Source organism: Daphnia pulex, chromosome 9 (assembly GCF_021134715.1).
Source record: "Daphnia pulex isolate KAP4 chromosome 9, ASM2113471v1".
Taxonomy (NCBI): Eukaryota; Metazoa; Arthropoda; class Branchiopoda; order Diplostraca; family Daphniidae; genus Daphnia; species Daphnia pulex.
Genome location: NC_060025.1, coordinates 2,320,097 through 2,336,401, shown reverse-complemented (window position 1 = coordinate 2,336,401; position 16,305 = coordinate 2,320,097). Strand labels below are relative to the sequence as shown.

General features: G+C 38.7%; 6 protein-coding genes across 11 annotated transcripts; 2 read left to right on the top strand and 4 right to left on the bottom strand.

Annotated features, from left to right (window-relative positions):
* Positions 1–1,041: 1,041 nt before the first annotated feature.
* Positions 1,042–5,259, bottom strand: LOC124202740 (eukaryotic peptide chain release factor GTP-binding subunit ERF3A-like). Of its 2 annotated transcripts, XM_046599139.1 has the most exons (12): positions 4,521–5,259; positions 4,212–4,316; positions 3,985–4,086; positions 3,774–3,911; positions 3,567–3,713; positions 3,357–3,502; positions 3,141–3,295; positions 2,932–3,078; positions 2,684–2,858; positions 2,435–2,608; positions 2,094–2,352; positions 1,042–2,026 (listed from the first exon to the last, which is right to left on the bottom strand). In XM_046599139.1, the coding sequence occupies exons 1-12, from the start codon at positions 4,696–4,698 to the stop codon at positions 1,983–1,985; spliced, it is 1,770 nt and encodes a 589-aa protein (XP_046455095.1). In that variant the 5' UTR covers positions 4,699–5,259; the 3' UTR covers positions 1,042–1,982. The 2 variants fall into 2 exon arrangements, with proteins under 2 accessions (XP_046455095.1, XP_046455096.1); XM_046599140.1 differs by lacking the exon at positions 3,985–4,086 and having other exon boundaries at positions 4,521–4,870.
* LOC124202744 (rho GDP-dissociation inhibitor 2-like) lies at positions 5,253–6,861 on the top strand. Its single transcript, XM_046599146.1, has 5 exons — positions 5,253–5,398; positions 5,676–5,854; positions 5,922–6,146; positions 6,210–6,237; positions 6,355–6,861. The coding sequence occupies exons 2-5, from the start codon at positions 5,677–5,679 to the stop codon at positions 6,521–6,523; spliced, it is 600 nt and encodes a 199-aa protein (XP_046455102.1). The 5' UTR covers positions 5,253–5,398; position 5,676; the 3' UTR covers positions 6,524–6,861.
* Positions 6,852–7,986, bottom strand: LOC124202741 (NAD-dependent protein deacylase Sirt4-like). 3 transcript variants are annotated; one of them, XM_046599142.1, is made up of 3 exons: positions 7,613–7,776; positions 7,297–7,538; positions 6,852–7,224 (listed from the first exon to the last, which is right to left on the bottom strand). In XM_046599142.1, exons 1-3 carry the CDS (start codon positions 7,623–7,625, stop codon positions 6,898–6,900), a joined length of 582 nt encoding a protein of 193 aa, XP_046455098.1. In that variant the 5' UTR covers positions 7,626–7,776; the 3' UTR covers positions 6,852–6,897. The 3 variants fall into 3 exon arrangements, with proteins under 3 accessions (XP_046455098.1, XP_046455099.1, XP_046455097.1); XM_046599143.1 differs by having other exon boundaries at positions 7,297–7,331; XM_046599141.1 differs by having other exon boundaries at positions 7,297–7,986.
* Positions 7,987–8,429: 443 nt separating this feature from the next.
* LOC124202743 lies at positions 8,430–9,782 on the bottom strand. The gene is made up of 4 exons (XM_046599145.1): positions 9,411–9,782; positions 9,139–9,295; positions 8,824–9,065; positions 8,430–8,759 (listed from the first exon to the last, which is right to left on the bottom strand). The coding sequence occupies exons 1-4, from the start codon at positions 9,547–9,549 to the stop codon at positions 8,470–8,472; spliced, it is 828 nt and encodes a 275-aa protein (XP_046455101.1). The 5' UTR covers positions 9,550–9,782; the 3' UTR covers positions 8,430–8,469.
* Positions 9,783–10,033: 251 nt separating this feature from the next.
* On the bottom strand, positions 10,034–10,811 carry LOC124203189. Its single transcript, XM_046599858.1, has 3 exons — positions 10,724–10,811; positions 10,582–10,663; positions 10,034–10,496 (listed from the first exon to the last, which is right to left on the bottom strand). The coding sequence occupies exons 1-3, from the start codon at positions 10,751–10,753 to the stop codon at positions 10,297–10,299; spliced, it is 312 nt and encodes a 103-aa protein (XP_046455814.1). The 5' UTR covers positions 10,754–10,811; the 3' UTR covers positions 10,034–10,296.
* LOC124203187 (PIN2/TERF1-interacting telomerase inhibitor 1-like) lies at positions 10,403–13,957 on the top strand. Of its 3 annotated transcripts, none has more exons than XM_046599854.1 (4): positions 10,403–11,489; positions 11,553–11,694; positions 11,820–13,718; positions 13,788–13,957. In XM_046599854.1, the coding sequence occupies exons 2-4, from the start codon at positions 11,622–11,624 to the stop codon at positions 13,853–13,855; spliced, it is 2,040 nt and encodes a 679-aa protein (XP_046455810.1). In that variant the 5' UTR covers positions 10,403–11,489; positions 11,553–11,621; the 3' UTR covers positions 13,856–13,957. The 3 variants fall into 3 exon arrangements, with proteins under 3 accessions (XP_046455810.1, XP_046455812.1, XP_046455811.1); XM_046599856.1 differs by lacking the exon at positions 13,788–13,957 and having other exon boundaries at positions 11,820–13,594; positions 13,657–13,719; XM_046599855.1 differs by having other exon boundaries at positions 11,233–11,479.
* Positions 13,958–16,305: the final 2,348 nt, after the last annotated feature.

Here is a 16,305-nt window from a genome sequence, read left to right as displayed (position 1 = left end):
TCTTAAACTTCCAGGCGCGTGTTGGGTATTTCCCAGCGCAGTCACTTTAGTCAAAACTGTGGAAGAAAGTGAAAGGGCAAAGAACCAGAATGACATCGCTGGTGCGCCTTCAGCGAAGAATGAATAATCAACCTCCGTCCCGACATTTACCCGATGGGACTTGAATGAATAAACCAAGCGACTATTGACACATGTAAGATGTCACGATCAAGAAAAACTTTCTCCTTTACCATTTTTCAACTAAAAGAGGGATAGTATTTACTTGACGAATTAACTACATCGCAACGGATTGTTATCTTCTTTCGGATCGATATATTTTAGTTAAAGAAACGCTTTCCATTCGTTTAGAATGGGGCTTGGCAGTGTGTGTCATGGCATGTGGTTCGCGTGCAGTGACTAATCGGTGAAAATCGACTCGCCAAAAAGTAAAACAACAACCCACCCAGTTCGTATAAATGCACACAACAAACAAAAAACTGAGGGGGAGAAACTTTTGGCTACATTAGAAAGCAAACATGTCGACTCTCTTGACGATGACTCTTAATCGTTGGCGGTTGTTTTCTCCTTTTTGGGTACAACGTCATGTGAAGATGATGTCATCAGTTATGGATTCGATATCACACGCGTGTTCTGTCAAACGGTAAAAACACCTCGATACCCAGTTCGCAGGGGCATCACATCAAACAATGCGCCAATCTGAGGTGAAAGCCTCGGAAAGAATGTTGAAGTACGCCTTGTTTTGCAGAAGAGTGGTTTTGGAAATGAGCCAGCAGTTTCTTCGAGAGGCAATCTGCCCATTGCTGCTGATCTCAACAAAAGAACTTGGGTTGGCGGGTCGATCATCGATAAAACTAGAACTCGAACACTGTAATGAGTTCCAGCACTTTTTTTTTATTGGTACGTCATAAACAAGATGAACTGCAATCTCCCGCAAGAGTTTCTGGACTCGGGTTTTTTGGTCATCAACTTAAATAAAAGTGTTACCGATTTAAATCCCAATTCATAGTGTATAAGAAAATAAAAATCCAACAAATACTCAGATTTCGTTTGACACGAGCCCCTTTATATGCCGACACCAGACATATATGTTTCGGTCGATAGTCTTACACACGCACATACACGCATAACACGAAAAGTTTTGCGGTTGGAGACGGGAAGCAGAAGTGGGTGCGAGTCTCATAGATCGCGGTAGAATGAACCGCGTGAAAAATGGTAAGAGAGAAAGGGTGAGAGGAAAGAAAAGAAAAAACAGGCCATACAAGCACAAGAGGCACTTAGCGAATTTTAAATTTCGGCGAAGAAAAAAAAAAAAAAAAATTTCTTTCCCGTATGGTTTTTCTCTCTCAGAACAATCTAACCGGCCAAGTTGCTATCGAACCGTAAATGATAGAAAAAAATGCTCTTATCTTAGTACAATGCAATGAGGAGATGTCAACAGATTTACAATGTACACATCGAATCACTTTCAAAAATTCAATAAACCGAAAGAGAGAGAAAAATACAGACACCTGTCAAACAAACCGACCTGGCGAAACTGCTTGAACTAATTCATGCCTATAAATTTCGGCAGTCTCCAATTGCAACAATTGAATGGTCTTTTCTTTAGTAAAAATAAAAAGAAAAGGAAGAATATAGCCTATGAATTTCTTGAAAGGGGAATTGGAGAGAAAGGGCAAGAACGAAACTAAACAAAACCAAAGAAATGAACTAAACACGCGCGAATTGATTCCATGAAGGTGAAAGATCACAATCAGCGTGGTCTCCAAGAAAATGCTCGTGTAAGACATTATAGAAATTTCGTATAATAGAAGGTAAAAATGAATAATCCTGAAAAGAACAGAAAAAAAGTGGGTGTTTCCCGGAGATATCGATAAAACTTGGACACGACGCGGCCATTTGGATTCCCTCAGCAGACGGAATTTCAGTTTCTTGTCAGCTGGCGGTGACGGATTTTGTTGCATTTCCTACTTTGCGCGGTGACCTTATTCTATGACTTTGAGCACTTTACCAATCGCAATCGTTCGACCTGTAATGATATAAAAACATTACAGATTAAACACAAACAGCATAGTTGAAATTAAGTGTTTGCTTACCTTCGTCCCTCAAGGTGAATCGACCCATCTGAGGGAAATCCTTAAAAGGTTCCATGCAAATAACACCTGCTGCTTCCAAACGCATGATAGCAATCTGGTCTTGTTTAACGAATCGCGGCCGGACTTTCGACTTTTCGTTCGTTTTCTTGTCAACAAGACAAATGAGTGCTTTCACTGAAACCTCTTCAGCTACCGTATGGATGTGACAGACAGCTGAATAGCCCGCGCAAATGATGCTCTTGTGCTCCAGAATGACGACCTAAATAACAACAACGGTAAGTTAAGACAAATCAAAGCTATTGTAAAAAAAATGACAAATAAATAAAAGAAGGATAGCATACCTGAGCGTCAAAGATACGCCCTGTTTTACAGGTGTTGGTTGGATCACAGAGGACAAAGCCGGAAGAAATGTCTTCCTCTTCTACTCCCTTAAGCTTAATTTTAACGTTCTCTCCAGGTCCAACGGTAGTGACTTCGTCTTCATCAGACCACAACTGGTCAACTACCACCGGTGTCTAAATCGGTCGGGGAATACAAATAAGTTAAATGTTACACAAATGAAATGATTAAGGGTGGAATGAAGACGATACCTTATTAGGAAGGACAAGCAAAGTCTGGCCCTTCCTTGCTTCTCCAGCTTCAACTTTTCCCAACACGACCGTACCCATGTCCTTGTATTTGTCGACAATGGGCATGATGAATGGGCGATCGACAAACCTCAACAAAGGAGGCATGTCGTCGAGTAAAGGAATGAACGGTAAACCACTGAAGAGTAATTCATTCCAATTATCACTTGTCCAGCACAATTACATAAAAAAGAAATTCGTATTTGACTTACCTATACCAAGGGCATGCTTTCGAGTCGACAGGCTCTTTAAGACCAGCTCCAGTGAGACCAGAGCAAGGCATAAAAGTTAGATCTTTAAGAGGATTGAATCCCAATTTCTTCAAATAGGGAAGTAATTTTTCTTTGCACTCATTGTATCTAGTAGCAAGTAAGATAAGTTTAAGATTCACACAGAAAAAAATCTCGATTGAGCTAAGTACCTCTCTTCGTCCCAATTTACTGTTGGGTCGTCCATTTTGTTGATAAGGACTATCAGATGTTTAACGCCGGCTGTTTTTGCCAACATTGCGTGTTCTCTAGTTTGACCACCTTTTTCGAAACCAGTTTCAAATTCTCCTTTACGGGCAGAAATGACCTGAAAAGAAGCAACTTATTCATTTCAGTCGAACAAAATATGAATACAATCAAGAACTTACCAAGACAGCCAAATCGGCTTGAGATGCACCGCTAATCATGTTGGGCACAAAACTCTTGTGACCAGGGGCGTCTAAAATAGTAAAGTGTTTCTTTTCCGTTTCAAATGAGGCATGACCAACCTCAACAGTTTTGCCTTTTTCTCTTTCTGGAATGGAACAAGGAAATTTAGACACAAATGTCATATGAAAATGAACAAAATAAAATCTTACCTTCAAGATTGGTATCCAAGGCCCATGAAAGATACCAAGATTCACGATTTTTTTCTCTTGCTTCTTTCTCGTATTTTTCCAATGTTCTTTTGTCAACCATACCCGTAAGAAACATAATTTGGCCACCGATGGTAGACTTACCAGCATCTATAAATCAGATTTATTAGTTTTAACGTTATGCAAATCCTGAAGTAATAGTTGTCTTACCGACATGACCGATGAATACAACATTGATGTGCTCCTTTTTACTCTTATTCTCGGCTGGACCCTTTACAATTTTTTTCTTGATTTTCGGTGCAGCTTCAACATCAGCAGCTCCTTCACCATCACTTTCAGCCTCAGGGTCTGATAAAAAACAATATTGTTATACATCAAGACTATTCTTGGTCACTCCTTATTGTAGTGTAACAAGTGTTACCTTCAACATCTTTTTCCTCATCATTGTCATGCAAAATTGCATTCCCTTCACCACCAACTCCATTTATTTCTTGTTGTTCTGACACTTTGTTAACTTTCAGGTCTATGTATAACACATTAGAAAGGGTTAAACTTCCACCAGTATAGAATATTGCAAGTATAAGTTAAAATTACACATCACCAGAAGATGTAAGTAACCAAGTTAATTTAATTCAAACAGTGTCGTACCTTCTGCATGTTCTTTATCTGCTTCATCTTCCCAGCTGTCTACAGGCGGGTTGTTAGGACTGGCATCCAAGGTTGATAAAGGAGCATCCGTGGTGGGGCTGGACTCTGAATGTCAGTTAAATAATAGTTGGTTATGTCAAGTTGTGAAACACAATGTTTTTCGTTGAAATGAAACTTTTTTCGTTGAAATGAAACTATCCCATAACACATGAACTTATGCCATGCCAAAATCTCAAGTTTTGCCTCCCCCCTCCCCAACCCATTATAGGCAAGGGTTAAATTAAGGTTAAAGATTGTAATCAGTTTAACCTGCAGTATCCATAGCTGGTTTTGGAGGCAATGTCTGTGCTTCACAGGCGGTGGGTTCTGGCCTGGCCAAGAAAGTTGGCACGAAAGCTGCAGCATTGATATTGGGCACGAACGTGGGGGCATTCACATTTAGATTAAGACCGCTTAACTGCAATGACTCGTTTTCCATGTTGTTCATGTTTCACCCACGGACGTCTTTGCCCAAAAAAACTGAACTTTTTTCAAATGGAAGATGGTTGAGCTTGATGAAGGTAATTTGATTATATAGGTTTTGGGAAAAACTGGAAAAAAGAGCCACGAGTCGCTTCTTGCGAGTTCTCTTTTGCAGAAGAGTTAATGCAGTAATAGCCTCGGCATTGCCAGTTCAGGCCTGAAGGCACGGATTGCTGCAGGGGCAATATTTTATTTTATTTTTTTAACAAAATTATATAAATACTTAATGGAGATCACCTATAGTTAGAATAGAGTATTTTAATTACATCATTTTAGATTTTTGGGGGTTAAATACGAAATCAAGTAAACTTGTCCGTCGTTTTAACGAATTATGAACGAGTAATTTACTTGTAACGAACACTTTAAATAACCTTAAATTAATTTAGTTTAAATGAAAAATTTTATATTAAAAATCAGTCTGAATTAATTAATTTTACATTAAAGTACAAAATGAAACCACGTCTGGCAACGCTTCTGCCGCAACCATCTGCCGGTTGGTCGGCCGTGAGTGCTGCCCTCTTTTCAACTGTGGTTTTGACTTTTTTTGGGTAGGGGTCGGTAATACTGTTTGTACGCGGGAGAAAGATTCAGCGCCACGTTCGTTCAGGGAAGGTTTTTTGTTGCTGACCCGTCAAAAAGTACCAAGGATCCGCTGTCACATTAAGGTAGGAGTAAAATCAAGTTGTTTCTCCTTGAACTAATTGAATTTGCGGGCCAATCACAACATTTAAGTGCACTCTATTTCAAGCCGAGACATTTCTACAGCTAGGCAGTGTCGTTTCGTGACGTTCCTTTCCTTTATTCTTATCAGTTTCCGTTTCCTCGTCAACTATCAGTTAGGTTCACTGTAAGGCTGTAATCCACTAGTGTAAATTGTGTTAGCATCGTTGCGAAACGCCAAACCCCTATTGCTCCATATTACAGTGATTATTTGATATTTAGAATGTCATCTGCAGAGCAGCCTCATGAAGAAGAACATCACGATGAAGTGGCAAGCAGCTATGTTCCACCACCACCTAAATCTATTGGAGAGCTGGTGGCAGCAGATCAGGAAGATGAGAGTCTAAGAAAGTACAAGGAAACCCTGTTAGGAAATGCCATTGCTGAAAACATTGTTATAGGTTTCTATATAATTTCATGCACCAGCAATTTCCTAATGCTAAAATGGTTTCTGTTGAAAAATTGAAGAACCAGGAAATCCTAAAAAGGTTTTGGTGAAAAAACTAGTTCTTGTGTCAGAAGGCCAGACTGAGAAGACTTTAGACCTTTCTGGAGACCTTTCTCAACTGAAACAAACTGTGTTTACCATCAAGGAAGGTGTACAGTATCGCATTCGTATCGAATTTTTCGTTCAACACGAAATTGTTACTGGACTCAAGTATATTCAAAAGACTTACAGGAAAGGAATTCAAGGTATTTAAAGTGCTGTCTGGGTATTAGAACTTTATTAATTTCTAATGTTTTCTTTTGAAACAGTGGACAAAATGACTCACATGGTGGGAAGGTAAACAAATAAGAAAAGCCATACCTTCCAACATTGGTTGGAAGGTATGGCTTCATTTCTTCTATTGGATTATAGGTAACCTAATTCCTATTCTTGTTTGTTTGTTTTGTCAAACAGCTATGCCCCTAAGAAGGATCTTCAATCTTACACGACTCCGCTGGAAGATGCTCCGTCCGGATTATTATACCGTGGGCATTACACGGTCTCATCTTTATTTACCGACGACGACCAGAACGAACACCTCAAGTGGGAGTGGTCATTTGAAATTAAGAAAGATTGGAATTGAAGACAAATTAACGATGAGATGTGATTAATATGCCTTATTGTATCCTGGAAGACCCCAAATTTTCTTTTGTGAGTTGAGATTATACCTTGTTCTTTTCAAATTTCCATGTATTCTCGCACAAACCTTTCTTATTTCATTTACTGTTTCTATATTATTTCCCTTTACTCCTTCCTAGTCATCATCTATTTTCTATCGCTCGTTTTTCCAGGATCCAGTTTGAATGTTTCTTCCTTCATTTACTTCTTCCCCATAAAGTCTCATCAACATTTTTCTTTAAACATTTTTTTCTTGGAGGGGCTAGAGCGCCGTTTTCAATAAATCAAAGTTGTTTCGATGAATCGTACTTTTAACTATATTGAATTAGATAGAGAATGTTATATACAAATTTTTTTAAGGACTTCACTACATTTTGCATTGAGTTTCACACTGGCAAATTTATCGCCTCTAGTGGGGCCGATGTTAACAATAGCTGAGGGAATTCCAAGCTCAGACGCTCGAACAATGAACCGGTATCCAGAATACACATGTAGCGATGACCCGAGGACTAGAAGGCAGTCGCTAGATTGTAACTGTGAGAACACAAATTCTACTCTCGATTTTGGAACATTATCTCCGAAAAAAACAATGTTTGGTTTAAAGAACCCGTTGACTTCGTCACGACACTGTTGGCAATGTGGAATACGGAAGGTGTTAATTAATTCCTTGAAGCAATGAGAAACAAAAGAAAAACTAAAAAAAAGGATACAGAAATTTATTTTGTGCATTATTACTACCTGTGATAGTTCGACATCAGCATCAGGCCTGATTTCTATATTTTGAACAGATAATAAAGGATTTAGTTCAATCAATGTGGATTGAAAATCATGCCTTGATATTTCATAGTTGCATTTCATACATTTAACTTCATGTGCACAGCCATGCAATTCAACAACAGCTTTGCTTCCAGCTTTGTGGTGGAGTCTATCAACGTTTTGAGTTGTTATGCTAGAAATTTTCCCCTGTCGTTCCCAGTCAGCTAAAATTTGATGTGAGGCATTCGGTTGAACATTTGAAAACATAGGCCAACCAACAAAATTTCTTGCCCAATACCTTTGCCTGACATGTTTGAATTTCATGAAATCTTGATGTTGGATAGGACGGTGATTGCTGCGGGCATACAGACCAACTGATTCTGAACGATAATCAGGAATCCCACTCTCAGTAGAAAGTCCCGCTCCAGTTAAAATCAAGACGTTAGTTGAGCTGTCAATAAGTACTTGCAGTTTTTCAAGCTGGCTTTCAATAACCGCTTCATGATGAGGTACAAAAGATAAGTTGGCGTTCCCCCTGGTAAAATTAATGAGACAACCAAACGACTTTCTCATTGTGGGAGCGTGAAAAAACGGGAAAACCACAGTTACAGCAGACACAATCCAACACGCAAAACACAACAAAATATTATAGAGTTGTACCGTTGTCAGATTTCCTAAAATTATTTAACAAATTTTTGTTTTCTTTGTTTGAAAATTTGATTTGCAGCGTCTTCCTTGAATTGCTATTTTAGATTCTATTTCTATTCCTTGCACGGGGAGAATTTTCCCGAATATTCGAATAATTCGATTACACCAGAAATGATACAAGTTTTAAACAAATGTTGCATAATTATTAGTTGTTGAATGTATTAGCGAGTTCACCATGAACCGTGACTAGCCGTCTTGAAATAAAAACCAAATTTACAAATTTACAATATATTACTAATATATTCAAGAGTCACAGATCCCAATTCAAGTGTATATCTATAACTCAAATAATACGTAAAGTTTGTGATCTGTAATTTCACATTAAAGCAAATGATTTAGCTTTCCTTATAATGTAAAATGGCAAATTAAGCTTTAACGTTATTGAATAGCTTTGAAAAATGAAGTCCTAAAAAAAAACACGGATTTATTCAATGGCTCGTTTATATTTCACTTAAATTTCAGTCGCGCTTCCCTCATAAGAGATTCCATTTGACAGCGGATATCATCAACAGCTTCTGATGGAAGTGTTTTGAGTCTCGCCGCGTAACTTAGACAGTACAAAGTTATTTCGTCAGTGGAGCTGTTTACTGGAGATATGGAAGCTGCATTGTTTCTTTGAGACTGCTGGATAGAATCACTCCATATTTTCATTGCTTCACATATTAAAGCTGAAGAGTTTCCTTCTGAAGAATTTCTTTTGAGTTTTTTGGACTTTGGAGTTCTTAATGATACTTCAACTGAACAAGAAAAATAATATTAATTAAAAAGTTCAAAACTAAACCAACTTAGAAATATTCCTACCTAAGTTGTTGTCTGAATGATGATCAGGGCTAGAGGCTGGGCTGGGGGAAACAAAGGATGATGTTTCACCTCCTCCATCAACACAGACTGCTGAACCAGGTTGTGGAAGCTCATGATGAACATATGGATGTGAAGATACAAACAATTTTGACTCCACCAATAGTGAGCTATCAGAATGGTGGGCACCTAGTTCAGTTTGGTGGCAGTTCTCCATCTCTCTTCTGTCAGAGGCACGAAGTCGACTAAATTGAAAGCAGTTTGTTGGAATTTGATGGGCATATTTTTTGATAAAATTTAGTTACATTGCTTCATTACTTTCTGGTTTTAATGAATTGATCAAAGTAATTGTGCATCACATGATACAATGGCCACTCATTTGCGAAACTGGGCTGATCAGACCGAATCATTTTTTTTCTTATTCTTCGAAATTTTTCTTTGGATATATCCCATCTCTTTTTAAGAAATTCTGTATCTGTAGGACAAGTAAAGCAATCTTACTGTGAGACAAACAAGTTCTACCATGCAATAAAAATAAATCCAAATGCACATCTTTAGGCCTACAACAAAGGCAAAATAATTTCACTCACCACTGCAGTGAATTTCATTTCCTATGTCTGCCCAGCAGATTTCTCTGCTGTCTGCATTTTTATAATTGGGATCGTGGTTGTCGTATATGCAAGGATATTGAAACACTAAAGTCAAAAACCGTTCATCATCAAACTCCATATTTCAAACTGTACGGAGCGAAGGTTTAAAATGATTTTATTCACAGTATTCAGTGTGAAAAATGAAAGACTATCCTTAATTCCCTATAAACGAACCCACTGTTTTTAAAACAAAAACTCAAACAAACAACACAAAAACACAAGTCAATAACTTTTTTTCAGATCCAGTCTGCTACAAAATGACGCTTCGGTACAAGCGTACTCTATCCGGAGGGCCGTGAATCTCGTCGTGAATACCATCACGAATAACGGTTAATAAGGAAATCGATGCAAAGCATTGCGTCTAACGCTACAGTAACAAGCAAAAAAACTAATTTCTCTTCCAACTAATAATTATATTGTGATAAAAATCCATTTATTAATTCATGTATGACTTCTTTTTAATTGTGCGCAAGCGCCATCTCTGAGCAAGGAGAAGTGCAGGGGAGTGAATAGTCCTGTAATCCAATCTCTTAATTTTCTTCTAGGGCCGATTTAAAAAGAAATGCAATTAAAAGTATATTTTAACTTTAATCAATCACAATTCACAATGATAGCGGAATGGTGGGCATGCATTTCAGATGCTGGGGATTCTCATTTTTAGAGATACAGCGCTGTGCATTTTATGTGAATAGTAATGAAAATGTTGTGACTCCATGACTTGAACGAAAATTTAATTTTCTTTCATAGGATATCATTAAATTGTGCGTCTGGGAATAGTGTACATAATATATATAAGATTATCATATGATAATATTCTTGATTAGATTTAGTAGGAGCAAAAGCCAATGCCGAAAGCTATGACGTTACATATTCCTGACATACACACGACTGAATGATTGCAAAGTCCCAGGTACAACTTTTTGGGATAGCATCTAGATCCGACAAACCATCTAGTTATGACTTCTGTATTGGATCCGCAAAATGTTCGAGGATCCGAGCAAGGCACAGAGAAGTTACATATTGGATCTGTTAAAACAAAAAAGTTCTCGATTAATCAAGAAAGTTTTGAACCCGTCAATCAAGGAATGAAATTTTGACAGCAACAACTTACATTCCAATCCAAAATTTCTTTCTTCAATTAGTGGGCCACATTCAGACATTTTCGCTGCCATTAAGTAGAGTACCAATAAAAACTGTAAAAACATTTCTTATAAATTTCATTGTATATCTTAGACAAATTAGTAAAGCCAGACCATGATTGAATTCCTCATTTTCGATGACATTACCGACCCTTACGTCGTTGTTCGTGCCAGTTCGTGCACACACAACTAAAAAAATGACAATCTGCCACTCTTCGATGATCATATTTATACGTTTAATTCAATAGAGGCCATACCGCACAGGAAGTTGGAACTAAATGTCTAAATTTTCCATTGTGTGGTGGACAGGAAGCAGACCTGTCAATGACATCTTTTGAAAACAACTCATTGTCTTTTTTTTAACAACTACGGACAAATGGTTTTTCTGATTCGTCATCATCGTTATTATCTATAGATATTGGCACATTTTTCCACCGTTTTGTCTTTTAATGTTTAAATGGAAAACGAATTGTTTCTGTAGTTCCCAAACAATTCCACACTCGGAAAATGATTGTCCTACATGTTTTTTTTTTTTTCCTTTTTGTATATTCCCGGTGCCTTTGCGTTTCTTACGTCATCCGCTATTAGCGCTGCTTTCGTCGTCAATAGCAACGTCCACTTTAGTCTTTTAGTCTGCTGGTTGTCTTCTGCGCACTGCGCCTCATTGAAACTGCATGGTGCGTGGTATGTAATTCAACATTACACGTGGATTCACCAACTTCATTGAACATCATTTTTCGAAAAACAACTAACAACTACAGTGAAGGAAACTTTTTGACAATTGTGTGCTGGTGACATTTTATATATAACAAATTGACTCCTATTACACATGCTAGTTTTGTCGTTGTATGACTAGTGAACTTCTGACAGGTGTTTCAAAGTATGCATGAATAAAGCGTTGTAGATGAATTTACATCTAATTCCTTGATTCTGTAATTTTCAGACTAGCATCTACAATTGGAAAAATCCATTGACAGTTGAGCAATTTTTGTTGTCTACTTACACATCCAACATGGCAATGTTAGCTGAACCAAAGCGAAAAAAGAAGTGGAGTTTGAATCCTCGTGGAAAGCAGTGGTCCAATGGTAAATTTTGTAAAATTTTCTTATCATTAGGTTGCATTGTTTTAGAGCTCTTGTTGAGAATCTATGAGGATCTGTTGAGATTTTTTGTCGAAGAATGAAAGCTAATTCTGTAAATTATGATACAGATGACACCAAAATTGGGCAGAAGCTGTTGGAGAAAATGGGATGGGCCAAAGGCAAAGGTCTTGGTCGTGATGAACAAGGAGATTTGGAGCCTATCAGGCTCAAGTACAAAAATGATGCTGAGGGAGTTGGCTATGAGGCCAAAGATGACCAATGGGTGGCTCACCGAGAAGAATTCAACAACATTCTTGGTGCTTTAAATGGCAACCTTACTCCTGTGGATGAATCTGAACCCATACCAATAAAGAGCTTGGAAGTTCGCTCCAAAAGCTCAAAAACCCGTGTCCACTACCACAAGTTTACAAGAGGCAAAGATTTGAGTCGCTACAGTGCATCAGACATGGCGTGCATTCTTGGTAAACGGGCCGTCGTCGAGGTTAACCAGGAAGAAAAGGTGCCGGAGGAACCAATCGAAAGCAGTAATGGCAGCGTAGAGCATTTGCACGGAGTCACAACCATACAGAGGGGAAGTATCCAGGAATATTTTGCAGCAAAAATGGCAGCTGCCAAAGAGAAACAGCTTCAGTACTTGGCCAACGGTAACGATGAGCAAAATCTCTCTTTGAATGATTCGACTAATGGTGAAAAGCGTGTGCGAATCAACGAAGACCTCAACATTGTTAAAGAATTCTGTTCGAAGGAGAAAATCTTGAAAAACGAAATAATTGTGCTGGAGGAAGCGGCAGAAGAGAGTCGAATTAAAAAGAAGAAGAAAAAGTCCAAGAAGCTTGAGGAAGAATCCATTGACGTCCCGTCGGAGCCATTGCCCATAACTGAAGAAGTACTCGACAATCTTGAAACAAAGAAAAAGAAGAAGAAGAAAAATGATAAGGAACAATTTGAAGAGGTAATCCCCGAGCCGGTGATTGAAGCTGAACCCGTCAAAATAAAAAAATCAAAGAAAAGAAAAATCGAAGAAGTTATTAGCCAACCTGAAATAATGCAAATTGGTGAAGAGGACCCAAATACGCAACCCGAATCTAAAAAGAAGAAGAAAAAGTTCAAGAAACAAGAAGAACCAGAAGCAGTTGAAGAGACTGTTGAAGTAATCGAACCCAAAGTTAAGAAATCAAAGAAGAATAAAACGTTGGAAGTCGCGATTGAAGTGGTACAAAACGAGGAGGAGCCACCCTCTAAAAAGAAGAAAAAGAAGAGTAAGAAAAATGAAGAAGAAGCTCCCACTGAGAAATATACTAAGATGGAAAACTCTTTGATAGAAAACGAACCGACTGCTGGTGAAATTATTCAGAATGGCGTCAGTGACGGTGAGCAACCCTCGAAGAAGAAAAAGAAGAAGAATAAAAAAGGAGACGAAGAGGCTCCCGGGACATTTCGAAAAATAGAAGAAATCGAATTTGAATCGAAACTTGTCGAGGAAATTAAAAGTAAACCCTCCGAAGAAGTCGTATCGATTCAGAACGAGGCTCGAGTGTCTAAAAAGAATAAGAAGAACAAGGCCAGCGTAGAAGAAACTCCTGAAACCAACGTCAAGGAGGACGAGCCCAGCCAAAATGCACAAGTTAATTCAACTAAAGACAAAAGCAAGAAGAGGAGAGCCAGTGACGCGACTGACAAAGTAGCGGCGGTCAATGTTAAACAAGATGACGTTGGTGCTGTGCAGTCAACCGAAGAACCGACTAAAGACAAAAAAAATATTGACAAAAAAGTGTGTTCAGCAGATCAGTTGCCTCGTGAAGCGGACAAAAAACCTGATGACTCCCAACAAGAACTGGACGGATCCCGAATAAAGGACATGTCAACAATTTCAACAGAAGAGGTAATTGAAACAGAAAATGGAGACAACCTGAATATACTGCAAAACTTCAATCTAAATGACAGTGTTAGAGTTAGCCAGAAAATCAACCGAAGGTTAATGCAAGCCAAATTCGACCAGTTCGTAGGTAAATAAAAGTGTCTTATTTATTTTTATTATTGAGCATCGATTAATGTGTAGTTATATTTTTGTACAGGATCCAACTTGTTAAGCATCGTCGGCTATGGAATAACCAAATCTGAAGATGCCCTTCGTTTTACATAGCTCGAAACTATGTTAAGAGTATAAATAAGAACGGAATTGCCTTTTCAATTTTCGGTTGCCATCACTGCTGACATAAAAATAACAAGACGAAATTGAATTATATACGAAACTTTCGTTTTCTTTTGTTGTCAATATAATTTCCTTGCCGCTTAAATCGTATTATGGCGAGGAATAGAGAAGACGACAGGAGAAAAGGGCTACTATCTGAGTAGAGTGTGTGTGTGTGTCTCTCTAACGAGTAGTGATCGTGTCCGGACCCCCTTCACACTTCATCACTTTCACTTCGTTTCTTTCTTTTCTCAACGCAAGACTAGTCTCTGCTCAAAGGGAAGAAACGGAAAAGGAAAGAGACAGACGGACGACTGTGATTTAATCTGAACGAAGCCATTTTCCCCGTCCACCATCCGCCTACACTATCTGGTTATTCATAGAAAATAAGATGCGTAGGTTGCTCTTTTTTTTTCTAAATTCATTTTATACAAATGCGCCATTATTCTGTTAGGTGCACTAGTACTTTACTATAATTACATTTTCGGTCGAAAAATGAGATTCCTAATCGGTAAGTGGACTAATATTGTAAATCATGAACACCAGATGGCGAAGTGGAACATATTTTGCCTTGTGCAAATTTTTTGGCGCGAGAAACCTCGTGCTGAGTCGCCATCAATTTGGTTTCGTCATTATTCAGAAGTCAGCGAGAAGGCAGGTAATCAGTGGGTGACGAATTGAAACATATTTTTAGAATGGTGAATCGACAAATTGCTTCATGGAGAAAAATCTGAATTCAATGTGTCATAATGGTTGTGCAATGTGAATGGTGTGTGGACTAGCATCAATTTATCACTTTCTGACTCATTAGCAAGTCGAATTCATCTCCACGTTTCATTTATACAACGTTACTCGGGTCTTGAAGTGAATCAACGAATTTCATAATCTATCTACTATCTGTGAATGAACCCATTTGTTACAGCATGGCTCTGAAACTGTTTGGCCAACTCATTGGCAGTATTAAAAAGAAGGCAAATTAAAAGTGCAACAGTCTCGACTAAAACTCCAACAGCAGTGATAAACCTTCCTGAACTTTGTGAAACAGAACGAGCCAAAAGCCCAACTAACCAGAGTCCACTTCCAGAATACATTGTTTCGTGCTTTGGTGACTACTGCCCAGCAGCCACATCACAGATGATATTCCAACGTGCAACTCCCTAAAACCCATTCCAAGGTAAAAACATACTCATCATTTCCTTCGTAGCAAAATTTCCCCCCAGCACATTTCTTTGAATCTTTTCTGTGCTTGCTGTGTGTGTGTGGCCGGATGTCTCTCGTCGTAATCAAATGAGGACTGTTAAGTCGGGACGAGGAAAATTGGAGACGAGAGAAAAGAAATAGGCCCGAAATAAAAAAAAAGGAGGATAGAAAATGTAGTCTGTTACAGAAGGTCGGCGTCTGATCCAATTAGGGGGTCCCAGACCGGCACAAAAGATATCAGAAAAGAGCTAGAACTCTAGTGAGAAAGACAGCATGTATTATATCCTTTTGCCCGATGCTGTTCAGCCTCAGTTGGCATCGACAAAAAAGAAAGGCGAGCTCGCGTCGCGTCCACGTCAGAAAGAGGTTTTATATGTTACGAAAGACAGGCCCTGTTGGATGAACGTGACTGGTATTTTTCTATTCTCTTTTAATACAAATGTATACGGCAGCAGCAGCAGCAGCTATACTGCTGTAAATATCATTTCGCAGGGAAAATCGAAACTTGTTCAAAGAAAATGTTGTTGCAGCGAATAAAGACGAAAGGAATTAATAAACCATGCTGCTGCTGCTGCTGCTGCTGCCGGAGAGAAGATGGAAAAGTTTCTTCTTTTTATTTTAGTAGCAGTAGTGGTGGATTTTTCCTTTTCATCTGTAGAAGTAGTGACCGTCCCAGTATCTAGACTGGATGTTATATACCCCCGTACTATATATATATGAAGGAATCAATCCGCTAATCAGTCGAGTGTCCTCTTTCTCTGTCTCAATGACTACCTATCGCTGATTGCCCAGTCGGCGAGGTCCAATTAGTCCCGAGGCCAAGTGTTATTTCCTTCTTCTTCTTCTTCCCTCCCCAACCCAACCATACACTTCTATTCTTGGCGACTTGGGGAAAAGTATATAAAGAGTTGGCTTGTTATATAAGAAAAACCCGAACACAAGAGAGAAAGAGAGAGAGAACAAAGGAGGATCCAGTGGGTAAGCAACGATTGTTGCTCTGCAGAGTCTCTAGGAATCTTTTTCTATTGTCATCAAGAGTTAACAAGTCGTCGCCAGAGGCCTCAACGACGCCCATTTCTATCTATTTTTCTGTAGTAAATGTGTGCGGTGGTGGTGGGGGCCAGCAGTTTGAGTTGGCTAACAAGTTACGATGTCTTTCTTTCTTTTCCCCACGACTAATTATATGCTCTATGAGTCTTAAC